At 46.1% G+C, this 27697-nt stretch overlaps 1 protein-coding gene across 1 annotated transcript in view; it reads right to left on the bottom strand.

Annotated features, from left to right (window-relative positions):
- The window catches only part of LOC121683409 (neurobeachin-like), a 284145-nt gene that overhangs the window by 210594 nt on the left and 45854 nt on the right, over nt 1-27697 (bottom strand). The window contains exons 2-5 of the mRNA XM_042063032.1: nt 7073-7304; nt 3951-4051; nt 2497-2592; nt 2101-2222 (exon numbers count right to left, since the gene is read on the bottom strand). Of these exons, the coding sequence (XP_041918966.1) occupies nt 2101-2222; nt 2497-2592; nt 3951-4051; nt 7073-7304 (551 nt within the window). The remainder of the gene's footprint in view (nt 1-2100; nt 2223-2496; nt 2593-3950; nt 4052-7072; nt 7305-27697) is intronic.

Here is a 27697-nt window from a genome sequence, read left to right as displayed (position 1 = left end):
TTCCATTTGCTCTCGTTTCTCTCTCTCTCTCTCTCTCTCTCTCTTTCCCCATCTCCATCAATCCTCCTCTCCAATCCTTATCTGGAACCCCACCCCCGTCCCAACCTGTCCTCCACCAGTCTACTATCCAGTAGTTCTCCGCTCTCCTCACACACACACACACACACACACACACACACACACACACACCTTAGTCCCCTCCAGCCCGGTTGAGCCTCCACACACCTCCATCCGACCTTCCCCTCTGCTTTAACCCGCCATCAGCCAGGAGCGCTGCTTGGCAGACTGGCTGCACTGATAAAGTGAGATTAAAGCTGATCTGAGACCTGTCGGAGGCTCAGGGGTAGAAGGCTGTCCACTAGAGCAGCACTGATAATACAGTATGTGTGTGTGTGTGTGTGTCTGTGTGTCTGTGTGTCTGTGTGTGTGTGTGTGTGTGTGTGTGTGTGTGTGTCAGTGTGTGTGTGTGTCAGTGTGTGTGTGTGTGCATCAGTGTGTGTGTGTGTGTGTCTGTGTGTGTGTGTGTGTGACTGGACTGTTCAGTAGCAACAGAGTGTGGAGTGTGCAAGCTGCACTGCATCTCCCTCCCCTCAGACTAGCAGTGAGGCAGCAGGTCACACAAACACAACCAGCCAGTAACAGCAGACGCCTGAAGAAACCTGTAACTTCCTCCACCACTTCTCCTTCCCTTCCTACAGATTGCACAGTCTCAGACCACCTGCCAGCTCCACTCAGACCACCTACCAGCTAGACCTGGTTGCTTATTTATTGCTTTTTCCTTTCTCTGACCATGCGGGGAAATGAACGTGCATGCACATGTTTCCATAAAGCCCCACACACACACACACACACACACACACCTCCCACCCCCACACACACACACACCTCCCACCCCCTACTCCCTCACCACCTCGTCCTTCCGCTCTGCTCAGAGAGCTGGTCCTTCCAGGAGGCTGCTGCAGACGCATGCTGATGGAGAGAGTAACGACCTGAAAGCAGACTCCGCGTTGCTCTCCTCCACTCCTTATCCTGGTGTGCATGTCTTTCTCTCCCTCTCTCCCTCCCTCTCTCTCCTCTCTCTTCACCTGTCGTTCTCTCCCTCCCTCTCTCTCTCCTCTCTCTTCACCTGTCGTTCTCTCCCTCCCTCTCTCCTCTCTCCTCACCTGCTGCACACACCTCCAAAAAATCCATCTAAATCCACCACAGTCTAGCCAATGCAATTTCCCCTCTCTCATTCCCGGCACCTTCTCCTCCATCTGTATGCTTCACTCTGTTTCCCATGCTTCCTCCATCTGTATGCTTCACTCTGTTTCCCATGCTTCCTCCATCTGTATGCTTCACTCTGTTTCCCATTCCTCCACCTTTACCTTCCCGCTTTCAGCCCCATGCTTTTTTACATTCTACTGAGCCTCTTTTTTTCCTCTTATCTTCTCATTTATTTATTTATTTTGTTCACTTCCAAACATACTGTACCACTTCCCTCCATCACATGCATCAGTCCTTTACTCCTCTTCACTTTTCTTTTTTTCCCCTCTCTCATTCTCTATCTCATCCATCTCTCTCTCTCTCTCTCTCTCTCTCTCTCTCTCTCTCTGTTGCTCTGCGTCTCTCCCTGTGGCGTATTCCCCTTTGACTGAGATAGCGGCTGATAAACAGTAGGTTTCTGGGGCTATTGATCTCGGCGCTAATTACCGACACGTCTCTATGCACAAGACGCATCCGTTGTGCCTGACAGATATTAACCAATCCCCCCTCCCCCCACCCACCCTTCCTCACCCAAATTAATACGTTTTGCATGTTGCCTGTGATTCCAACATGTTCTTTGTGACCCGAGTTCAAGCTCCCATAGATTTTAATCCATAAAGATCTAACCAGTTCTGTTTACCTCACCCTTTTTCTATGTTGACTTAATCTACCACATTAACACAGCTCAAGTCCTCTACCTAGAGATGAGTGTACAAAAAGTACGACAGCATTTAAATGGGGCCAACTGAGGTAATAGGCTTATATTAATGCAAGGCAAATCATTTGGTTTGATCCGTTTTAGGAATGAAAAAAGACTTTATCCATAATTGCTACTCGCATTCATTGAGTACTTACCAGTAAAGGTAGGGTTTGTCTTTATCAACATTGATGTTGTTCAGGGGGTCCATGCGAAACCAGGTGTTGAGAGTGAACCCATTCTGATAAGGCCACTTAGCAATAGGAGGTAAAGCGATTGCCTGTCAAGGAAACAGATTGTTGTGCTCTGAGAGTTGACTGTTCAGGAGTGGGTGGGGGGGGGGGGGGGTACAGTCCTGTCACTACCAAACAATAGCAGCAACCCCTGTTCTGGGGTGTATTACCAATTATACATTTGGTTAAAAAAAGGAAAATCATGCATTTCTCAAGCTGTTTTGCTTTCTGAAAAGTTCACTCATTATTGCTAAGCTAATGCAGCCCTCCAGCACGTGGGCTTTACCAGAGCAGAACCGGACAGCAGGCAGGTGGACTTACGGCAGCGCTCCGCCCCGGGAAGTTAAAGAAGGCATCTGGACCATGCCTCTGGGGCATCTGATTCAGCACCGACAGAAGCTTGATGGCATGCTGCGGCTGTGGAGGGGTACACCAGGGGGCATACAGGGAGATAGAGAGACAGACCGAAAGAGAGAGAGAAAGAGAGAGAGAGAGAGAGATGGGGGAGAGAGGGATAGAAAGAGAGAGATGGAGAGAGAGAGAGAGAGATGGGACAGAGAGAAAGGGAGGGAGAAAATAGTTACAAATTCTACGCAGCTGTCATTGAACATAAGCAAGCCTCCCATAAAAAAAGATACATAAAGAAAGCAACTGTCACTGTTTCCCCAGCATGCAGACAGCTCCCAATCAATTGCCTGTCCATGGCTTTCCTCCCCCCTGAGGCTGACAATCAATAGCAGAGCCAGTCCAAGCACACCTGACTGCAGCTGCTCAAGGGGAACTGCACTTGGCTTTGGCTATGTTATGTCTCAGTCTCAGCTGCGGGTGTTTGTATACAGCTAGTGTAAGCTGTGTGTTTGTGTGTGTGTGAGAGGTGTGTGTGGTGTCTCAGGTGTCTCTCACATTGGATATGTGTGTGTGTGTGTGTATGTGTGTGTGTGTGTGTGTGTGTGTGTGTGTGTGTGTGTGTGTGTGTGTGTGTGTGTGTGCATGTATGTGTGTGCGCGCGCTATTCCAAGGAGTTAAACCAGCACCAACATCGTGACCATAAAACCCAAAAAGTCACAACTCAAAATCACTTGTCTGGCTCCGGCCGTGGGTGCACCGTACGCCAGCGACCCGGGTTCGATTCCCGCCCCGTGGTCCTTTCCGGATCCCACCCCTGTCTCATTAAAGGCTTAAAAAGGGCAAAAAAATCACTTGTCTACACCTCTGGGCTAGTCGTCTACCTCAACATGCTCAATACTGTGAACAGGAGATAGAGAGGCTGCTGTGACACACTGTTTCCAGTGTGTGTCACACAGCAGAGGATGGAGTACTGACAGAAAAGGCTTAATTCTGTGGGACAGCGGAGCTTTAGAGGGGCTGTGTGTAGGATTCTGCAGGCTTCCGCATCAGAACTCCTCCATTGAATAGTTTTGACAGCGCCACTAACAAAGTCATATTATATGCGCGAGAGACGGTCCATCTCTGGCTGGTTATTCTGCTATAATTTCAGTGGGTATCTGAGCAACACAGGGGATTATGACAAAACCAGTTATGTCTTTACATTCTGTTACTATTTTTCAAGTATGAACGAAGAACACTTTACAAAGCCCTTTAATTCGCAAGAATGTTTTGAAATCGTCGAGACAGTCCAGGTTTGTCTGGTGTGAGACTGTAAGCCTATGGATGGCATCCACTACAGTGATTCCCCTGAGCTCATCATATCCTCTCCCTAGGGCAACACACACACACACACACACACACACACACACAGAGAAGGCATATCTCACCCAGAGGCCTCCCTCTCCGCGTAGCATGCTGAACAGTAGCTTTAGCTCTCTCACTGTGATGCTGTAGCTGGCCAGCACTCCCAGCATGTCTACCAGCAGATCTGAGGAGGACAACCACAGAGAGAGAGAGAGAGAGAGAGAGAGAGAGAGAGAGAGAGAGAGAGAGGGAGAGAGAGAGGGAGGATGGGTAAATTAGCAAGAAGCAGCAAAACGTCAGTTCTTCTCTTTTGTGAAGTTCTTTCTTCAGCTCCATGTCAGACTGGGATGACTCATGCCGAAGCCAACATTTTGTCAAGTGCATTTTACAGGGGAACAGCACACCAGCGGCCAGTGAACACACCAGGCTAAAGATTGATTCTCACTTAAACATACGCTGCACTCAATTTATCTCCCAAGAGTCTACAGTCCACAACTGCTAGTACAGAAAAGAACATTATGTTGAAGAAACAGACACACACGTTCAAGTATGCAGAGCATGATTAATGTTTAAATGGTCAGTGCATCGTATAATACACTGTGGTGATATTGCATTAAATGGATCAGGAAAAATATCACCTTGAAGTTTCCATAAGTAATTAATAACAGTGACTTTTACAAATTACTCGCCCAACATTTAAGTCGTATTCAATGCAGAGGCAGGGACGTGGTTTGCCATATGAGATTTGTATGCAAATCCTGTCTGTACACGCTCTGCTGCAGTCTCCTTGCCTGCTGATTCTAGACGCAATAGAGGAACTCAAAGTCAAAATTGGTAAAAGTCTATATATTTGTGTGTGTGTGTGTGTGTGTGTGTGTGTGTGTGTGTGTGCGTGTGTGTGCGCGCGTGCGTGTGTGTGTATGTGTGTGTGTGTGTGTGTGTGTGTGTGCGTGTGTGTGTATGTGTGTGTGTGTGTGTATGTGTCTGTGTAAGTGTACTAGGAATGACACTGAGCGTTAGGTAAGTCTCTGCTCATTAACTTTGTGGAACGTCTTCATTTAACGCTTCATCACCAGTGATGAGGGAAATGCTAGCGGAGCATAACTCCGCACACACGCACCACGGGTGACTGATACGGCATCAGCACTTGGCTGACGGGCGTGAAGAATACACAGCCGAAGACAATGCCGAGGAGACGCAATGACAGATGGACTACTCGCACATTACAATGGAATTAAGTACGGGAGAGTAACTTAATTCTATTGTTCAGTTGTAAGTAATTCCATTTTATCAGGAGGGAAAGGGTTACGGAGAACAAAGAGAAAATGAGAGAGAGAGAGAACGGAGTAGATAGCAAGAAAAAGAACGGCGCAATATCAGCCTCCTCTGTTATAAATGGAAGCAAAAATGTAATATTCCTCTAAACTGCCTTTCAATCTCATTACCAAACACACTGTAACTAATGAGATTCCTTCCTCTCTCTCCGTCTCTCTCTCTCTCTCTCTCTCTCTCTCCCTCTCTCTCCCTCTCTGCTCTAAGCTTCATGGATTTCAGTACGTCCAAGATATCAACTTAATCCACCATCGTCCTCTCTCCCAGGGCTGCGTGATGGCGTTCCGGTGAGCGTCTCTCCACAAGCCTAGCCGCTAGCGGCAGACTGTCCCCCACCCCACGGCGCTCTCCTCCCGGGCCTGCTGTTCTGGGTTTGCCCCGCCGCCTTATCTGTGACCTCTGGAGCGAAACAGCGGACTACCCGACAAATTCGATAGTAGAATTTATTTAATACCACCCGACTATGAGATTTGGGATTAGGAGTGTGTCTATGTGTGTCTATGTGTGTGCATGTGTGTGTGTGTGTGTGTGTGTGTGCATGTGTGTGTGTGTGTGTGTGTGTCGGTGTGTGTGTGTGTGTGTGTGTGTGTGTGTGTGTGTGTGTGTGTGTGTGTGTGTGTGCATGTGTGTGTGTGTGTGTGTGTCGGTGTGTCGGTGTGTGTGTGTGTGTGTGTGTGTGTGTGTGTGTGTGTGTGTGTCCATATGAGTGGAGGACATATGGAGTTGAGCCTGGGTGCCAAGTGAGGTTGTTGTGAGTGGAATGTGAAGTGCAAGCGAGCAGTGGGAGAGAGGACACATCCTGTCGGGGGGGACCATGATGCACTGCACTGCACTGCACTGCACTGCACTGCCTGAGAGATGACTGCGTAATTACCTGGCACGGCGAGCTTATTACCTGTCACGGTGCAGGTGAACTGACTGCGGCTGGAATTAAAATGCAATCACACACATGCACCAGTATCCTTTAATGACAGTTCACTATGGGGCCCGGACTTCATAAAGTGACTGTAATTGCTGCACAGCCGAGGAGGACAATATTACCTGTCATCTCAACATCGGCAGTGATCACAGCTCGCAGACAGCCTTTGTCTTTCTCACATACTGTACTATGCCTGCTGCGAGATCTGCTTGGAATAGTCAGTGTGCACATCTGCAGTTCTCTGGCAGGCAGCAAGCTCACATATGCAGCCTCTCATTGCCATATACCTGCCGGTGTGGTAACCAGGGGCGCGTTTCCCAAAATCATAAGTTGCTAATCTGTTAGCAACTTAGTTGGTTGGCAAGGGGAAATTGCATTGCAACCAACAAAGTTGCTAACTTAGTTAGCAACTATGGTTTTGGGAAACGCGCCCCAGTATAGTTCTCTGTGTCCACTCTACAGTACGGTCGTCACTTGGCTGGTCATGTGCTGCAACATGTGCAGTATACCATCATCACCCAAGTGTATTGTTATGTCCAGAACAGATAGTGTTGAAGGAAGAACACCAGTGGTAAGGACAGAGAAGTAAGAGCCCCAACACCAACTTCAGTTCGGAGGTTTTACAGGGTTCAGCAGTTTTACAAGTTAAAGCAGTGCAGCAAGCAAAAAGAAAAGTTGTGTGCTGAGGGAGAGAGACAGACAGAGAGAGAGAATGCTGAGGGAGAGAGACAGACAGAGAGAGAGAAAGAGGGAGAGAGATGATATGCAAAGAAGAAGAGAAAATTCCATATGCTGCATACATCAGTGTTTGATGTTGGGATTAGACAGCCAGCAAGAGACAACACACAAAAAAAGAAAGAAAAAGAGAAAAAAAGAGAGAGCAAAAAAAGAGAGAGAGAGAGAGAGAGAGAGAGAGAGAGCTTCGGCAGTAGCATCTGCTGCCAGCTGGCGTACCTGCGATCATGTCGTCGACGGCGCTCATCTTGAGCAACACCTGTTGGATGAGGCCCACCTCAGTGCTGGTCTGCAGGTTGCGCACGCTCTTGCGCAGGATGGCGGTGAACATGCTCCAGATCTCGGCCTGGCACGTCACCTGACAGTGCTCCAGCAGCTCCACCATGCAGCCGATGCTCTCCGCGTCCTGGATGATGAAGTTGGTCTCCAGGTCAAACTCACCGCCCACCAGCTGGACAGAGGAGAGAGAGGAAGAGAGAGAGAGAGAGAGAGAGAGAGAGAGAGAGAGAGAGAGAGAGAGAGAGAAAGGAGGGGAGGAAGACAGAGAGAGGAAGAGAGGGGGAGAAAGAGAGAAGGGGAGGAATAGAGTGAGAGACACAGGAAAAGAGAGGGAAGGAGAGAGAGAAATAGAGAGAGAATGTGAGACCTTGACATTTAAAAAACCCATGAGTCAAATAAGTGTAAAATGCAACCGACCCGTGTTGCCAACTGAAAACAATGTTTTAAAAGTTATTTAACACAAGGGCCTATTTCACGCAACATGTCCTCTCTTGAGGAGAGGGAGGGCAAAAGAGAAGGAGGGATGTAGAGGAGAAGGAATGTAGAAGGGGAAGAGAAGAGGACTGAAATGAAAGGATGGGAGAAGAGGACAGGAGAGGAAGTAACCACAGGAAAAGGATGAGTAGCTATGGCTAACACAAAGAGGAGAGGAGAAGTTAGGGAAATGACGAAGGCTGGACAAGATGGAGGAGACACCAAGAGCAGGAGTTAAGGGACTTGATTAGACACAAATGAGAGACAAACATAAGCAGGGTACAGCAGAGGAGGACAAAGAGAGAAAGAGAAATGAATGAGCTGAGGAGCAAAGGACAAAGAGAGGAGGAGGCAGATGGAGACCCACCAGAGTGAAAAGATGGAGCGATATGGTGGCCAAGTGAGGGAGAGAGAGAGATGAATGGATGGAGGAGTGAAGGACAAAGCAGAGGGGGGGGGGGGGGGTAGAGAGGAGGGGAAAAAAAGAAAATGAGATTGAAATGAGATCCACCAGGTAAATTTGTCAGACCCCCCCCCCCCCGCCTCTGTGCCCAATGATTGCATCTTGAGACTGGGCAGAAAATGTAAGTCTTTGGAACAGTTAATGGAGAACAAACTTTTCCTCCTATTAGAAATAAAGGAGAGCTGGGTGGGTGAAGGAAAGGGGACTCAGACAAGACGGAGAAGACAACCGACAATAAATCCCCCCACCAACCCAGCAATTGCCCTCTCCAGTCACACACAATCAGAATCATTAAGAACGCAGTAAACAACGATCAATGGCATTTTATTCTTGAGGGCCAAACGAGCATGAAATTGACTAGCGCCCAGTCCTGCTGCATGAGGACCGCAGGCGCCGCACACCTGAAGGGGGGCCTTCGGCCGCCGAGAGGGGAGTCAGTCACACGGAAAATAGGGTCCCAGGGGCAGCACAATGGCAAGCCTCTTCCACTGTCGCACAACGGCCTGAAATGGAGAGGCATTTCGAAACTCTAATGATCTCAAGTCCCTGGGAAGTGGGCCTTGGTCGACTAGGCACAGGGGCATGGGGTGTCATTTTAGTGTGGAAGCGTAAGATGTGTGGGGGAGTGGGTGTGAAACTCATGAAGACTCTTATTGAAAAAAAAAAACCTTCCTAACGATAGCCGAGTAAGATCAAACTGCCTATTAGTGAGGAGAGGACTACCTCATATTCCCCTCAGTAATCTATACTGTGAGCTGTGGTGTTGGCAGGCGACGCATATGAATGGAATAAACGTCAGTCACCGGTGCCTACTGAGGACACTGGGAGGATAGCGAGCCGTTTGGCTTCTCCGGGTTGAGTGACAGGTCCTCTGTCGGCCAGCGAGCTCGCTCGGTAATAGTGGCTCGGCGCCATGACAACCACTCGCTTGCTCGCTGCTTTCATTATGTGCAGGGAAATTTGCACGGGTGTGTATTAAGGTATCAAGCATTATGGCCAGAGAGAGAGAGATAGATAGATAGATAGAGAGAGAGATAGAGATACAGAAAGAGAGAGAGAGAGAGAGAGAGCTGGAGCCAGACAGGCAGCCAAAGTTTAGATAAAAGATGGGAAGAAACCACTGAACAGGTATCAAGAAAACCTGACAAGCAATTTTTAAAAGGCGCACAGGGGAAGTTTGTTGGAGCCTTGAAGTATAGCAGCAACATATAAACTATTAAGGTTATCGACCCCCCCCCCCATTTCACATACCTCGTACAAAACACAGCCTTATATCCAGATAAATAAATGAAGCTCACACACCTCACACTTTGCAGTTGGGTGCCAGAGGATCTGGGAGAAGAATACTTCAAATTACCTGACCATCACTCAACTCTTCTCACACACACACACACACACACACACACACTGTTTGACACAAACATTAGGAGGGGCCCCATACTCTCTTTCACTCCTTGTTTGACAGGGTCTGCCCTCACATATCAGGCACTTCAACATTGCAGGGAGCTGAGGGTGAAAACCTGCCCAAATCAAATCACACTTTATTTGCTGTTGCAGATTTGTCTTGGTGAGGCAGTACACACAAGATTGTAAAGACACAACATTTTGGTGGAGTATATCTGTATGGACTGTGTGCATGATGAATTGTTATTGCATTTGGATTGTGTGCAGACTGTATATTTACACCCACAGACAGGAGAGTCTCTGCTGTACTCATACTAAGTCTCAAGACAAAAACTCTAAATAGGGTGAATGATAGACTCAAGGTTCAAGGTGAATATGAACACCCCCCCCCCCCCCCCCCTATGGCAGTGTGGAAAGGCTTTTAGCATGAACCACATGCTGTGGATCCTAGAGTGAGCCACACGTGCTCCCTCTACAGACCCCGTCCCTAGTCGTGCGATCAAACCTCACAGCGCGTAGTCGACCTGGGCTGAACTGCTCCAATATTGGAACTAGAACTGTGGAAATTAAAAGCTAGTGAGCTGTGGGCTGTAGAGAATATCAGTGAGTCTGATCGAGAGTTCAGCAGGGAGGACTGCAGTAAGTATAATATCCACAAATAGACTGGCACAAATATCAGCCTAGTGTTACATTTATTTCATTTGATTTATAAGGCATCATGTTGTTCATATCTACTATTACACTTGAGTTTGGTAACTGTACCAAGCTACCGTATCCAGTATTGCTATTAGGTATTGGTTAGGTACTAGGTCTTAGGTCTAGGTATGATGCAATTCTGTGTCCTCACTTCACCATTCAAGTATTCAAAATATTTTACTGATATTTCTGAAACTCTACAAGACCTTGTATGATGCAATGATGTGTCCTCACTTCACCATTCAAGTATTCAAAAAAGTTTACTGTTATTTTTGAAACTCTACAAGGTCATCATCTTGGTTTACAGCTATTATTCCTCAACACAGCATGCTAGTCAACATAGCCCCTAACCACACTGTACTTAACCACTTTGTGAACAACATGATGGTTACTAAAGTATGCAAAACACCCTTCAATACACTCCGTTGCCAACTCAGGGGCATTCATTTAATCTGAAACTCACTAGTATGCAATGAGGCCAATAGTTTAATATAAATAATATAATATTTTACCATAATAAAGGGCAATGAGCAACAAGGCATGTACTGGATTTGTAGAATTCAAGTTTATTTTAGTTGTTGTTGTTGTTGTTGTTGTCACAACTGTGTGGTTGGTTTTTGATTGGCCGCTGTTGGGAATCTCTATGGCACAAAGATTGTAACGCCTCTCCTGTGTGCCTGAAATTTGATATCAGACATACTGCCTATGTAGGGTTTGGAATGGTTTGGAGATATTACACCTAATGAGCTAGTATAGGGTGATGTGGAAAATATATCTTTGAGGGTTCTTAAAAACAGAACAAAAAAAAAACATACAACACCTATATGACCAGTAGTAGTCATAAGGATGGAACATTTAAAGGGCAAATGACAGCTGGATGGTACACACACACACATACACATACACACACAAACACACAAACACACACACACACACACACAAACACACAAACACACACACACACACACACACACACCTATTACCCAATGCTGACCCAATGCAGTCTAACCCAATCTGTCTGCTGACCACATGTGTTTACCAAAGCAAACATGGCCCAGCTGCATGCTCTTGTGAAGTGTGGCCGAGTCTATTGCTTTGACAGGCTGGACGTGCCACATCTGTTGGCGTGCGCCAGGCGATCTTATCAGGTAACCATGGCAGAAAGGAGTCGGGGCTAACCCGCAGCCACTGCTGCGTTGACGTGTGATGAGTTCTGGAGATTCAGTCTGGTTCATGAGGAGCGGCAGGGGCATAAGACTGGGAGTAAAACCACTACTGATTATAGGGGCCAAAGGGGAGAGAGGGCCCTTGGAATATATTTTATTTTACCTGGGTTGAGGAACATGGGCACCCATCAGGACTGCCTATGCAGGGGCCCAGGAACTTGTCCTACGCCCCTGAGGAGCGCTATTTGGTCGGTGGTCTGCTCACGAAAAACATAAAACCAGAGGTCTCTACAGGCCATTCATTTGGGGGAAGCAACTATGAAAGCAGTGCATCACTGTTCATAACCATAGAATGCAATGGTTATGAACGGATTTCCATGAAATAATTTATCACTTCAGCCCATTGCCAGGCAACTGATGGTTAATGATGTAAAATGCATTTGCCCCACAGGTAAAAGAAAATAGCTACAACACTGTGGGCAGAATTTGAGCAGAATATTTTTTAATGAGAATGTAACTGTGGACTCTTCTGTAGGTCTTAAAAATGAAAAAGCAACATTTAAAAAGGTTACAGATTAAGGCAGAGGAGTTTAATTTTCCTGACTGTTTTAACATGCGAATGTGTTCTACATTTTAAAATGGTCATCAACTTTAAGCCTTACTCTTCCAGTGTAGGCTTGCATAGATTTCCAATCTGTTTTGGTTTATGTTAATAGGTTATCCAATTCGATGCTTATTAGGCCATACCCCCAAATTCAATTCAAAAGTAATTGCTATTCTCTTAAAGGCCTTGGTGTATTGTGAATGTATTAACTGAAATGCAATGAAGTGAAACAGGACATTGCAAAGGCCAGGAAAAGACCAGTTCCAGCTACAACTTGGCCTAATGCCATGAGCAAGACCAACAGTGTGTCCAATCAGACATCAATACAGAGATACTATAAGGTGTACACGAAATATGTATAATATTAAGGATAGATAAAAGATCTTGAGTGGACTCACTGACTGATAAGGGAAGCTTTTCCGTAAAGGTCAGTGAGTAAAGTATAAGTATAAGTATACGTATACGTATAAATATAAGTATAAGTATACGTATACTCTTTTGATCTCTGCATTTATCCCAATCTGTGAATTAGTGAAACACACTCAGCACACAGTGAACACACAGTGAGGTGAAGCACACACTAATCCCGACGCAGTGAGCTGCCTGCTACAGCGGCGCTCAGGGAGCAGTGAGGGGTTAGGTGCCTTGCTCAAGGGCACTTCAGCCGTGGATATGGGCATTGGAGAGCAGTGCTCAACCACTTCCCCCGCCCACATTTTTCTTACTGGTTGGGGATCGAACCGACAACCCTTCGGTTACAAGCCCGAAGCCCTAACCATTGGATTGGATTTCAGTTGTAATAAATTAAGACCTGTTTTGTGTAGACAATGTCTGCAGACATGTGATTCAAGCTCTGTGGACACATACTGTAGGGACCATCAAGTGATTCTAATGAAGATTATGTGAAGTGAAGATTACAGCTTATTTGCCTCAATGGCAGAGCAAGGACCTCATGAATATGATGTGCATTCATGATGGGAGTCGCAAGTTTCTTTTACTCTTGAAAAGCCATTTTCAAAACAAATCACAGTTTTAAATTGCTGAATACATAACTTCATTTAGCAGTGCCGCTAATGCCAAATCTTTTACATTACGGAACAAATTAAAGCTAAACTGTGCAAGCCCCCTCTTTTAGGCACTGAAACACAAAAAGGATAAAAAAAATTAAAAAAATACTCAATCATTTTCTCTCATCTTGGGTTTAGACTTTAATTAATTTTCTGCTATTACTGCAAGCTCAACAATGACAAATGTGCTCTGAATGAACAAAGGATAGGCAGAGAACTTGGCAGCAACTCTGACAAATGTAGTGGTAGTGGACTAAGAAGCCATCCCTCCCTATTTAATCTGCGGAGTCTTTGGAATGCAGAGGGGAAGCACAGGTTGGGTGAAAATCAGATAATATGCCCGAGCTGTTTATTGATTTCACAGTGTATCATGTAATCCACATCATCAGAAAGGGCAGTCAGGATCAGACTGGTGGCTAAATGCAGGTGCTAAATTGGACATCATTCTGCAAGTCAGAAGTGCAGCTATATGCTTGCACATGCTTTCTCTCTCTCTCTCTCTATCTAGACTATATACAATTAAAGAGAACTATATTCAATGTGTACTACATTCTTTGTATACTATATTTCTTACCATTACATCTGTATGTAAGTGAAGGTCTTCACATAAAACAAATCAGAACTGAAATAACCGATGAAGGATCCATTGTGGCCAAGTGACAAGCAAAACCTTGCTTTGCTGTGCTGTGTAGCCCCATCTGAATGCCACATTCTGCTCGCATTCCCCCAGCCCGTGCCGAACTCCACTGACCGATCATTTACTTGTGTGTGGTTTCGCCAGAGGCCAGCATGAGTCTGTTGGGCAGATCACATTAATTTCACCCGCCGCAGATGAGCAATGGCTCACGGCACTGAGCACCAGAGTAGGGAGAGAAGAGAGAGAGGGAGAGATAGAGAGAGGAGGAGGAGAGAGAGAGAGAGGAGGAGGAGAGAGAGGGAGAGATAGAGAGAGGAGGAGGAGGGAGGGGGAGAGGGGGGGCATGAAGAAAAATGAGCAAAATGGTCCAGACGTGGTGACTCAGACTGGGCAACCCACTATGCCCAGAAAATTGCACCACTCACACAAAGACACACACCTACACACGCATATGTACTGTTCCTACACTCACACCTGGACTTACACATACCGTACAAATTCACACACACACACACACACACACACACACACACACACACACACACACACACACAGAGACCGCTCTTTGCAAAGGAGTGTTAATTGTGGACTCGGCTGCCTGGGAGTCATTTGTGTCCATTGTGCTTCAGCAAGTTAAAACGAAGAGAAAGAAAATTACATCGAAGAGAAAAAAAGAGAGAGAGAGAGAGAGGGTGAGTGGGAGAAGTAAAAGCTTGCCTTGCAGCCCTGTGGCCATTACTGAAGCAGAGTTAATCACTTTCCATTCATATCATGGCCGCCGCTCAAGTTCTCAGGGGATGATGCCCTGCCACCTCCATCCGGCTCCATCCTCACACCAGTTACACTGTGCAGGCCTGCACCGGGCGAACACCCCCAGAGACCCCGCTCTGATAAATGACTGCACTCAATGTACGGCGATGTCACTTTAGATCAAACATACCAGAGATAGTAAATGAATAGAGAAATACATTTATGAGGTAAATATCTGTGTAAGTGTTTCAGGACACTAGGAGAGGAGCTCCCACTGTTTTGTTAAGTTTGTCGACTCCGCCTGTCTGCTTGTTGTATTTCGGCAATCATGACCAGGGTGCAGAATCAACTACAGAGGAGGAAAAACTGCAGAGAGGAATTATGTCTGTCTCTGCTGGAGGAGAGAAAGAATGAGAGTGCTGGAGAGAGAAAGAGAGAGGGAGAGAGAGATAGAGAGAGAAAAAAAAGAGGATGGAACACTCTTCCCTAGGGAGAGAGATGTAGAGGAAGACTAAATTTTGCCTCGGGGGAGAGAAAATTCAGCTGCACCACAAAAAATTGCCCTCTTTTTTTGAGGGATTCCCGCTGACACTTCAGCACCTATCCAAAGTTATTTTGCACACAACAGCTGATAGACTGCAGCAAATCAATACTACAGATTTGGTGACTGTGCCTTTGGAGGGAATATTTGACATACAGTAGTGTGTGTGTGTGTGTGTGTGTGTGTGTGTGTGTGTGTGTGTGGTATTAGATGTATTAAAAGGCTGCAATGTGTAGGATAAATAACTCTACAAAGCTGGTGTGTTGGCCTTTGTCAGCACTTTGAGCTTTGTTTGGTGGATAATGGATGGTGACCGCAGTGGTACCTGTCAATCACTAAATTTGCCTCGACACACACACACACATACTGTATATGCAAACACATGCACATGCACATACACACTGTCAAGTCAAGTTGAGATGAGTGGATTTTAATAAATAAATATATATATATATATATATATATATATATATATATATATAACTTGCACTAAAGAGATTCAATACGGGTGTGTACAATTCACTGACGACAGTAGCGTCAAGCACCAAAACGGAGACAACTTGCTTCGCTGCCTTGTGCGCCCAAGAGCCCATGACGTCACGCACGCGACGCATCCCTGAAGCACAGGTGTGAAATCAGATCCAAGTAAGAGCAGAAGTTGTTGAGACGCGAACGAGAATCCTGTTAGAATTAATACCAACGCAGCGAAGTACTTTGAACGTCTACAAAGACTGGAGAGGCAGACAGTATGAAGCTAAACTTAAAATCTTTGCTACTTTACTGCTGCTGCTGAGCCGTTCGGGAATGGTGTTTGTTTACTTGATAGCGTGCAGCAAAAATGGATGCGTAGCTCTATTTAATACGCGTTGTTTGCCATGCTTTGATTGCCTTGATGAAATGTGTGTTAATATGACCATAGGCTGCATGTTTCTTAAATATTATTAGAAAGTGTTTGGTCGATTGGTGTAACAAGATGGTCTGCTTTTTAATTGGGTTAACATATTTAAAGGATAAATAGGCTAATGGGGTTTGTGCAATTAAAATGGCAATATGTGGTTTGTGCTATGTACGCTTATATGTGTTTCGGTGTTTGGTGTTATTTATCAAGTAGCATTTTGTATTGAATGTAATATTTAAGACTGACATTTACATGTAAATTTGAAATATTTATGGATATTTATGTGTTTTATGCAATTACTTATGTGTGTATTTTTCTGGTTGTTCAAAGGTTTTTTACCTGTTTGACCACTGCTAAAGGAAATAAAAAGAAAAGTGGAAAAGAAAACAAACTGAGTGGATTCCAGTTTTAATCTCCATGTAGACGGGTCAAAATCCCTTTCAAGTTGGGGAATCTGCACAACTAAACTGACAACTTGACACACACACACACATAGTGATGAACAGCTAATCACTCTCAACGTGGTGTAATCAAGGTCAGAAAAGCTTTAATTATATGTAATGGCCACCATTTCCAAATGGCCCACTTGATGGGTCTCTAGCTTTAGAGATGCCAATTTTAAGGACTCTGCTTCAAAGGCAGCTAATTGATTGGGGACTCTCCTTTCAAAAGGAAGTGCACATTCACCACAGCCTTGACTCGCTTGTATGGACGGGATCCTTTTGAACATGTGAGTGACAGCATTTAAGATGAGAAACAAGAGGCTTCATGAAGGCTAATTATGCGTAAGAGCGAACCCCATTTATCACCAGTGCCCACGTGCATACCTCACGATTTTAATTAAGTTTCACAACAGAATTTAATACACAGCCAATGAGGTGCAATCAGTTCAGATAACCTATTTGTGATCTTCGTTATGGTTAGTAATTATATTGAATAATGTTTGCTGACACAGTGAACTCCTTGGATGGGAAGTATTCTTGCCAAAGCTCACATAAATCTAAGATATTATTAAAAACATGACACAAAATTGACATGGAAGTAAAAAGGGCATAAAACCTGACATAATAGGTAAAAAATAAATGAAAATCTGTGGCTAGAGGGCTACAAGATCAAGCATATTTGGAAAGCAAATTATCTACTCCACTCTTGAAACAAATGTGTTAGAAACAACACAAACTGCGTTGTCCCTATCTGGACATACAGATGTGTTAAAAACAACAGTTCACATTCACGTTCACAAAGTTCACATTCATTTTAAGAGTGTATATTGATAGGCATTCCCTATTTGATATTCATGCACAAAAATAAAACTATATTGCCAGGTTGATATGCCACATAAACATGTCCACTGATTCTAATGCACATCCACACTGGTTCGACTCTGCACACCCATCAGCCAGCATTTTCTCTGGCTCTGCACTGTTCTACTCTCCAGGCCTGGAGCCACCTGCATACCTGTTCCAATTACAGGTTCCTCCTTAGTAAACATGGGCACATGCATACGGGGCTTTTGTGGAGTGCCGTCCGGAGCAGGCAGCGGGCATACTAATGAGGAACACTCGAACCCCCCGGAGACACACGTGGGCCTGGCCTAAATGGAGGACAGACGTTATTGCCATTCTCATGGGGGGTAAATCGCAAGCAGTGGCGTCAAGAGAATCCTTGGAGAAGAGAACAACAGAGAGAGAGAGAGAGAATGAAAGAGACAGGGGACAGATAGGGAGCAGAGGGGCCTCCATCCCTAGTAGAGCAGAGAATATGCAGTGCAGGGGAGCGGACAGGCAAGTTGAGACGCCAGGAAGCCAGCCTTTTACACGTCGCTTACGGACCCTGTGGTCACACACACACACACACACACAGTCTCTCAGGGGGTGGCTAAATGCTGTGGTGGACTGCCATTCAGATGCTAGATGGCTTGCCCTTCAAGTTTATGACAATCTGCCAAACCTCCCCTCAAAGCCACAAGGGCAATACATTTGCATCCTGATTACCACAGTCAAGCACCAGGACCAAAGACCATTTAACACACACACACACACACACACACACACACACACACACACACACACACACACACACATCAGAACTGCCCTTTCCATCTTCAGACAGCTCTTATACAGTAGATTCCATCAAGGCTGTGAAGATATTCAGACGGCAAATGGTTTGTCCTTCAGTCTCTCTAATGGGCCTAACCACCTATCAAAGCCACCACATGCAACAATTTCCATCTATTTACCTGAAACATATGGCGTGTGCACTCGGTATGGGAGGCCATTTACTGCAAATAGCTTTATGGAACCAGCAATCTAAACATGTGCAGGACGGACGGTATGGACGTACACATGCACACACACGCACACACACACACACGAACACACGCACACACACACACACACACACACCTGCACATCTTTACTAGTCTTTCCCACACTAGTCAATATCGTATGCATTATTCTACACAAAAGATTCATCCTAATTATTAATTAATTCAACAGACACTCTAAATCCCAAGAGACCGTATGAGTGTTGTGGATTTCTGTGAGCAGGGAAAACACGCGGGTTTGTTTCCTCCCAAGAGTGAGACAGCGAAAGATGGTGATGGATAAAGGAGCTGGACCGATAGGCACCGCTACTCTCTCTGGACTCCAGCCCTCTCTGCATTCACCCGGCCACCTCCTCCAGTCTTATCGTCCACATCTCCACAGCCTATTGTCTGAGATGGACGCTTTTGTACGGGGGCCTCAGATAGCCGATATACGTTTTCACTCCGACCATAGAGAGAGTTCCAGTAAAGGGCTAAGTCTCCACCAACTCCAATGACTCCAATGGCGACACACAAAGCCCGAGTAGACAAAACACACAAAGAGGATGCTGGGAGTTCAAGCGTCGGAACACACAATGGGAGGCAGTCTGGCTCTGGCAGACCTCAGAAACAGCTGAGCTTTTTCTCTTATCTCTGCACACTACTGCTGTGCAAAAGGGCCCAGCTAAAGGCAAGCCGTAAAAGTGTCCAAAAGCACGACAGGACTACTGCAGTCAGTAGAGGTAGTGCATTAGGAATATCAATTACACTTGAAGAGAGAGAGAGAGAGAGGGGGAGAGAGAGAGAGAGAGAGAGCATGAAGAGTGGTGGTAAATTCTTTCGTCCCTTAAATGTGCCTTATGGTGAGAACTCCATGTGTTCCTACATCTACTGATTCAGCTACAGCGCAAGAGACTCATGCAGCCTCAGATGTGACAGGGGGATCAGACATTTCATCTTTGGGATTTTTGGCTTTAGGCACAACTTCTCCAGTTAATCCATACAGGTCGACAGAGTCCCAAAACTGGGACAACAACCTGCAATGACAGTGAGATAGCCTCAATATACTGACTGCTGACCTGTGGGTGTAACTTGCTGTTGTCCTCTATTAGTTGGAAATTCATAGTGACCATCAGTATGAGAATCAATGTCACTTTGATGTACAAGTGGGAGAAGTAGGCTACAACTCCAACAAATTGCTTAATGAACTTAATCCTTTCACACAGCTTCAACAGGCAGCAGTGATGGATTAATGGCTTCAGAACCGCCACTCGACCATATACAGACAGCTCTCCTGAGTGACGCGGCACTTGGCAGCTCCTGACTACACCCCCCCCCCCCCCAACCCAACCCCAAGTCACACACACACACACACACACACACAGACCCTGCTTCCCGTCCCCGTGAGCTGGCGAGACAGATTAGTGTCTCAGGCAGTGCAGGTATCCTGCGCTCTGGAGAAAAGCTCTAGTTCTCCACCTCACCTAACACACACACACACACACACACACACACACACACACTGGCAGATAAGACTTGATTGGGCTGTGTCAAAACCCACCCACCCAATCTACTACCTCTACCTGGTGGAGTGTGCCTAGCCAGGTGCCCGGGAGAGAGGAAGTGAGGTTGAGTGGGTCGGGGTGGTGGGTTGGGGGTGATGTCAACTAAAAGTGGAGGAGCCTGATGCTATTTAAAAAGCCCACTGGAGGTTAATGAGATATTTTAGCTCAGAGATGGCAAGAGAGAGAGGGAGTGAAAGAGACAGAGAAGACAGAGAGAGAGAGAGAGAGTGAGAGAGAGAAGGGGAGAAGGAGGAGGAGAGGGGGGGGGGTGGAGTTTCACAAGTAGTGTCAGCGTATCTAGGGCAATCATGGGAGCCTGGAAGAGAGGAGGAGAGCGGAGAGGAGAGAGCGGAGAGGAGGAGAGCGGAGAGGACGTGGAGAATCACTCTCAGGGCTACATGACGACACGCCGGTGCCATCGGGGCAGCAGCTTTCAGAGGAGCGACTGGCACTGATTGAACAGAGGCCATGGGATTGATGTCAACAACATCAAAGCTTTCAGCAGACACTTCTCTTAGAGGGTCTGCCGCAAGATCTCCAAAAAGGGAATCACATTGCAGTGATTTGGCATTCGTTATGTTTATTTCATTGTTGCAGTTTTCATAGACCTTGCCAAGAAACTTTGTCATTGACCTTCATGCCCGACCAGTTAAACCGCAGAGGCACAGGGTCACTGGTTTTGAGGTAGTTACAAGATATTTATTAGACATTTATTACATAGGGGTGTATATTGCTCATAAATGTTATATTGCAGCATTGCTTTAAGTTCATGTTGTTAAAATGCTTTCTGGCAGCCTACTGAGTTCAGCATCATAAACGTTGGCGCTATAAGAGTCCTCCCTTTTTCTCCAGCAGCGTCAGACACAGATGGGTAAATCCAATGGTCCCTGACTGCAAATAACCCTGACCAATCCCTTTTACTATGTAATCAAATCTGAATTGATCGGTGGGAGAGGCTAAATTAGCACCGTCATATGTGTGCCTTTAGCGCTCCCTGTACTCTGCACTCGTCCCTCTGACCGTTCCTCTTCTCTCCTCTCTGTTCTCTCTCTCTCTCCTCTGTTCTTTTCTTCTTCCAATTATTTTTCTCCTCCCTCTCTCACCCCCCTCCACCACCCCGCCATGCTTACCCTTCTCTCCTCTTTCTCTCCTTTCCTTAGCATCCAGTGGGTGTCACAGACTCACTGTCACCATGGCGACGGGCATGGCAGCGCAGGCTGTGGAGTGGGTATGGCGGCGGCGGCGGTGGCGAGTCATCAACAGTGGGCACCACACGGCGTGAAGATAAAGCCGAAGCGATGGCCTATTTACAGGAGAGGCCTGCTGAGAGGCACGCAGCAACAGACCTCCTCCAGAAACCAACCAGCCCACGCACCCCATATGAACTCACAAACACACAAATATAAAAATAGAAAGAACAAAAATAAAATAGAAATAGAAATAGAAACAAGCAATGCAGAAGGAGACGAGAGGATGGGGCATAGAGCCATTTCCATACATCTAGATTCCAAATCTAAATTCCATACATCTAGATGAGCTGTTACCTTGATAATGAGATGTGTACTCTCAAGTGGCCCTTCAGCACAGCACATAAACAGTGACCCCCACCTGACTGTCATAGTCTCACCTGAAGGGTGATGGGCTCTAATTACATAACGTACTAGACACGCTTGAGTGGAAAAACATAATATAAGAATAACACACACAACACAACAGAGACGTTTGGCTAAGTTATTCCACATGGTTCTTCCCATTTCTTCCTAAATGAGATCTAAATGGGTTCAGCAGAGCCAAGACAAACTCACACAGCCCTGAGTTTTAGCACACAGTCTGGCAGTAATGGGCTCTCTACACCTCCAACTGCTCACACAATGAACGTGAAAAATGCATTAGTCTGCTGCTAACCCTGCAGAGCACCAGCCCAAGGACATGGGAATAATATAATGTTGTCGGTCTGGTAACGTTTCTTCAGCTGAATTTGGTTGAAAATTCAGATTTTGAAGAAAATGTTTTCATTGAGTCACTTCATATAATCCTGATAATAAATTAAGACAATATGAACAATTGGGCTTTTTTTAGTTTGGGATAATTGACACTTGTTGATACCCTGGAAATCCAGAGTTCTCGAGAGGATAATTTAAATTTGCTCAGTGAGTCACTCTGGCAACCAGTAATGATGCTCATTACCTATGCCCATGGAGCTGAGCTGTACCAATCACATCGGTGTATCTGATATAGGCGGGCCAGAGGCGAGCTAAACAGATGACGACAGCGCTGCTACATCGAAGTCCGGAATCAGTCAGTAAACATTGGTCGTAGTGTTATCCAATTGCGTGCAGTGATGTTTTCAAATGCATGCTTGGTGCCGCCCCTCGAGCTGGCCCATTTTCATTACTCATAGCCAGACCCTAAATCTCTCTAGATTTGGGACTGGATTTCCAGGCTAACCTGATGATACTTCCTTCCAACTCTGACTGACTCTGAAGGTCAGACAAAAGGAAGACAGATGGGGAGAACGGGAGAGGGAACGGGAGAGGGAGAGAGGAGGAGAGAAGAAGAGAGATTGTGCATTAAGGTGATCCTCTGTAAGAGGACAGACGAGGAAGAGAGGGTGTGCATGTGTGGGGAGGGAAAGAGAGAAAGACAATTAGACACACTGGGTTTCCAGCTGTGTAACAAGATATCAGATAGACAGATCTGGCTCGTCATTTTCTCTCTCTCTCTCTCTGTCTATCTCTCTTTCTCCCTGTCTTTAATTCTCTCTCTCTCTCACACACTGTCACACTCACACACACACACACACTGATCAAGGCACGCAGACATACAGAGACAGATACACACCATGGGAAAAAAGGATGTTCTCACATATGAGTGCAAAGCTGTCTAGCTAGGGGGTCTAGCAAAAATAATTGTTTGACAAGTGGCAGACAGTGAGCCATCAAGCCCACAGATTGCTCTGATGTGCTTGAGGAAGCAGAACCGTCCCTGGAAGTGAAACTCTAAATATTTACAGAGTCGGCAGCTTCTTGGCCACACACACAACAACCCCCCCCCACACACACACACACATACACACATAAAAACAACCGATAAATTAAACGTGGGTGCTGCCAACGTGCCAGTCCTTCAAATCAGTTCTTCAAAGACACTTTCTGAGGCCCGTAATCACCTTCCAAATGTATTCCCCCTCCTGATTTTTAATCTAACACGCATAAACATGTTCTGTGTGTTGACTGAACAGAGCATCCAGACAAGGTCACCTTTCTATAAGATCGAAAATAGCTTTGGATTTAAAAGACTGGATTGATAGGGCAAAACAACTTCCGAATGCTTAAGATGACGGTACATTTCTTAACTGTCTTTCATTGCAAGGTCAGACACCAGTGTGTATGTGTGTGTGTGTGTGTGTGTGCTCGTGTATATGTGTGTGTGTGTGTGTGTGTGTGCGCGCATGTATGTGTGTGCGCATGTGCGTGTGTGTGTGTGTGTGTGTGTGTGCTCGTGTATATGTGTGTGTATATGTGTGTGTGTGTGTGTGTGTGTGTGTGTGCGCGTGTATGTGTGTGCGCGTGTATGTGTGTGTGTGTGTGTGTGCGCGCGTGTATGTGTGTGCGCGTGTATGTGTGTGTCTGTGTGTGTGTGTGTGTGTGTGTGTATATGTGTGTGAGAGTGTGTGTGTGTGTGTAACATATGTCTGCCGCAGAGGCCACTGAGCCTCTTAGCCATATTTCTTTCCCTTGCCCCCTCTCTCCCCTCCCCATCTTGTATAGTTGGACAAATAAATCAGAGATGCAATAACAGCGGCCATTACTCTGCGTCTCGCCGAGACTTTGCCCAGCCATCTGCAGAGTGATTTTTTCCCCTTTCCACAGTATTCATCAAGTATTCAAAAAGCCATTGATCTCCCTGCAGACAGAACATTTTTAGCAACCGGTAGAGCCAGAGAGAAGGGGAGAGAGAGGAAGATAGGGAGGAAGGGAGAGGCAGGGGAAGGGAGGGGATGTTCTCTCTTTCGTTTTCCTCCTCTCATGTCTGTCATGTCGTCAGAACTCTGACATTCCGTTCTCCTCTTGATGTCTTTTCCGGACTGCTCTCGTCATTTGGTCATGGGCTAAGATACTACTATGTTTTGAACAGCCATATTTTTACATTTTAAAAACTAGCTAAACAGCTCTTAACATTAAAGGCTCTACAAATGACTGCTCAAGCACCTACCAACAAAGCGTGAAACAGGCATCTTACAGTATGGCCTTTTTTAGACATGGTATATGTGCACAAAGGCAGAGGAGACACTTCTCAATATTTATACAAATGGATCCTAGCCAGTGGGTGAACAGGTGTATCAGGTAGTTGACCTGAATTATGAATTACACCAGTGGCGAAAAAGCACAAGGGAGTCATTCATCTTTAGACGAGGCAAAAACCCAAGAGGGTTGATTTATATCATCCATATTGAACCGGCCTGCTTAGAGTTTGTGTTGTGTAGCATGAGTGTGTGCGAGCATGTATTAGTATGTGTAAGCGTGTTTTGCACCTGCACTCAAGGCGTGTGTGTGTGATGCATTGTTGGCAGGGCGTCTATGCTGACTGGAGGCATCCTTGCACAGCTAACGAGCTAATGAGGCATCCAGGCATGAGCCAACCTCATTAACACATCACCCTACCTGAAATCACTCACGCCGCCACGCCCAAATTAGGCTGCCAAAAATTACCCATCTGTTTGTCTGAGGCGGAGACGACTCGATTGCTTGCTCGACGTGGCGAAGGCTCAGGAAAAAACATACGACGTGCGAAGAGACAGAATCAGCGAGAAATGAAGTCAGCACACCTCAGGTCACCAAACAGTGGACTCTATTTGTTGTGTGTCAGAGGTCTCCAATGACCAATGATTGATGTCACCAATCAAGATGAATAGCAAGAGAGACAGAAAGTTGGGGGCGCTGTGGCGCAACTGGTTACAGTGCCCATACCATATTTGGGTCCACGTGCCCACAGTAACCCTGGTTCAAATCTGACCTGGGTCATTTCCTGATCCCACCCCATCTCTCTCTCCCACTCGCTTCTGGTCACTCTCTTCACTGTCCTATCAGATTAAAGGTATAAAAGCCCCCAAAGATATATATATATATACACAATATATATGGGCAATTCCACGCAAAACTGTCACATCCATAACGCCAACTAAATACCATGGCATTGTGTTGGCATTATGGATGTGACAGTTTTGCACGGAATTGCCCATATGTATAAAAGTTAAAGATCTGTGTTTGGCCTAACTCGGCCGCCAATAGGGCCACCAACAGGATTGTTATGTCAAAACCTGTTACGTTCCTCTGTGGTCTCAGCACGATGCAGAGGGAAAAGGGAGCTTCTTCTTGTCAGATGGGGGTGATTATTCTCCCTTTTGCAGGGGGAAGGGAGATGAATTGCAGACGGTGTAGTCTAGCGAAGTCAAGTGGAACGAAGCGAAGCGACGCCTCTGTGAGCACAGAATGCAAGATGAGGCCCGACGTGGGCTGGCTTGTGTCTGCATGATCGGCAGGGCTCAGCTCTGGAGAGAAGAGGTCTCAACCTCCGCCTATAAATCCCATCCGTCCGGTCGGTCTGCGGCCCCCTGATCTCACTGACCCCGCTGAGCGCTGTGACAGACACATCGTCTTGGAAACTCTCTGACCTCAGTGACTGGACTCAAGAGCCCAATGGGAAGATGCAATTTCACTTATGTGTTTTTTTTTCTGAACCTGTGCTGTTCAAGGGAGGCCTTATTGGGCAAAGTTAGACAAAAGAAAGATCTGCTCACTGTTAGATGCTCTTATAAATTTTATTCCACAGCATTTTGATCTTATAAAACTTTGTAAAATCATATCACAAAGCAGACTCAGGTATTCATTACACAGGTGACTGTGGTTCACATGACTGTGGTTCACATGAAAGTTTTGCTTTTAATGTTTTGCCTTCTCACACCTAAATCTCTGTTCATGGTGAGGATGCCTAAAATGCTACAAAGCTCAGGAAGTAGCTCAAGAAGGCGGGGTTTACTATTGCAGCTGTCTGCACGAAAAAAAAACTTCACATGGACCACAAGGCAAATCATTTAAACACTTATGCATAATAGAAACTTTATTCCTAATGGATTAGCCTTCCCCTCCCTCGCATTTAGAGCAATCTAGAGACTACTGCATTGACACACATGCATACACACACACAAACACAAGCACACACACACACAGGCACACAGGCACACACACACACACACACACACACACACACACACACACACACACAGAGGAAGGGCTTCTTTTTATTATCTGCTTCATAATTGTAAGCTATGACTCATATCCTACTTGCCTTCATCTCAGTTTAAAAACAACCGTTTTATTTGGGGCTAAAAGAACACAGTCTTCTTCCGTTGGCCCCAGAGCACATCACAAGAGCATCTGCATCTTTACATAACACACACCGTTTCTCCACTCCTGAAAAAACCTCTTTTCGCATTAATGGCTGAGTTATAAATAGGACCTGAGCTACAAACTAACCCACCAGCTAGGGAGAGAGCTGGAGCTAGCGTTCCTAACAGACCTTTAAGTCCAATCAGCTCTCAGCTCCCCACACACTCTTTCTGCCTGCTGCAAAACAACGAGTCCATATTTTGCCTGCTCCCGTTTCATTGCCATCGTAAAGGCAATAATCCCCCCCCCCCCCCCCCCCACCGACAGAGTTGGAAAAGTTCAGTCCAAGTTATGTGCCAACCATCCACTTAAGCCAGCTGATTCTAATTACAGTAATAATCAACAGCAATCTTCAGCCAGGTAGAGCAGCTAATTGATCAAATCACCTGTGTTATGTGCACTGCACAGGTAGAACTTTTTTACATTTCTGGAAAACTCCACCAGCAAGTAGGAAAAAGGCATTCTCCAGGGCCTGATGTGTGTTGTACAATTAGCTCTCATCAGAGAGCAAATTAGATCAAATTATGAGGAACCCTCAGCTGTCGAGGTGAAGTCATTTGAGCTGCGTTCAAGAGGAAAGACAGAAGTCCTCTTGCAGCAGAGCCACATGTTTAGAATACCGATTCTTCCATCTGGGAGCAAGAAAGAGAGAGAGAGAGAGAGAGAGAGAGAGAGAGAGAGAGAGAGAGAGAGAGAGAGAGAGAGAGAAAACTGAATACCTAAAAGTGTGTGGAACCCGAGGGGAACAAAGGTTGTTTTCATTAGCCTGTATCCACAGGTAATAAATTAGCCTATGAATCAAATCCAAGGGCAACACTATAAAGATGCAATGGTGCAGGCCCATACGCCACAGCGAACACTCAGCATTAGAATCAGCAGTGTGGCGATGCTCTGAGGGCTTAATGATGTCTGCCTGGCGGGGGGGTGGGGGGTGTTGTTGAAGTTTGCCTGGAAAGCCCAGGAGGGCCGCAAATTGAGTGTGGGATCAAGCAGGCACGCTCACTCAATCCACGAGGGTTTAAGACAGATGAGGTAACCTCTGTGTGTCGGGAGAAGAGAGGGGGGGAGGGGCAACCAATCCAGCGGCGCTCTCGACAGACTGCACATTTGGAGGATGCTGTGCTTAGGGCCCAGATGTCCATGCTGAGAATAACAAGGAAAAGTGCTCCTGATCAAATCAAGCTCCAAGCCATTCACCCTCATAGCCTGGGCTATGGCTTTCCAGTGAAGAGACGCCAAGAGTCACGGAGCACAGCGCATCTGGATCTGGGACAGACCAGGGCCAGATGTGGCCCTTAATCAGCCGCCGTCGTCTGACCAATGAGGAAAAGAGAGGCCGAGCGTCATGGATGTAAATCAAAATCCTAGATAGTACGGTACAGCATCCTCTGGGAGTGGATCCGGCGAGGAGTCGGCTGGCATCCGTTGCCTGGTCAAGCTACTCAGCAACACAGCACAGAGGAGAGCTGCAGCAGCTAAAGCTCCAGGGTTCATCTAAGGTAAAGGAGAGGAGTAAGTCCACTCTGTGCAGGGAGAGAGCAATAGA

Source organism: Alosa sapidissima, chromosome 15, assembly GCF_018492685.1.
Source record: "Alosa sapidissima isolate fAloSap1 chromosome 15, fAloSap1.pri, whole genome shotgun sequence".
Classification (NCBI taxonomy): domain Eukaryota; kingdom Metazoa; phylum Chordata; class Actinopteri; order Clupeiformes; family Clupeidae; genus Alosa; species Alosa sapidissima.
Note: the sequence above shows the minus strand (reverse complement) of the source record. Positions and strands in the feature narration are given on the sequence as shown.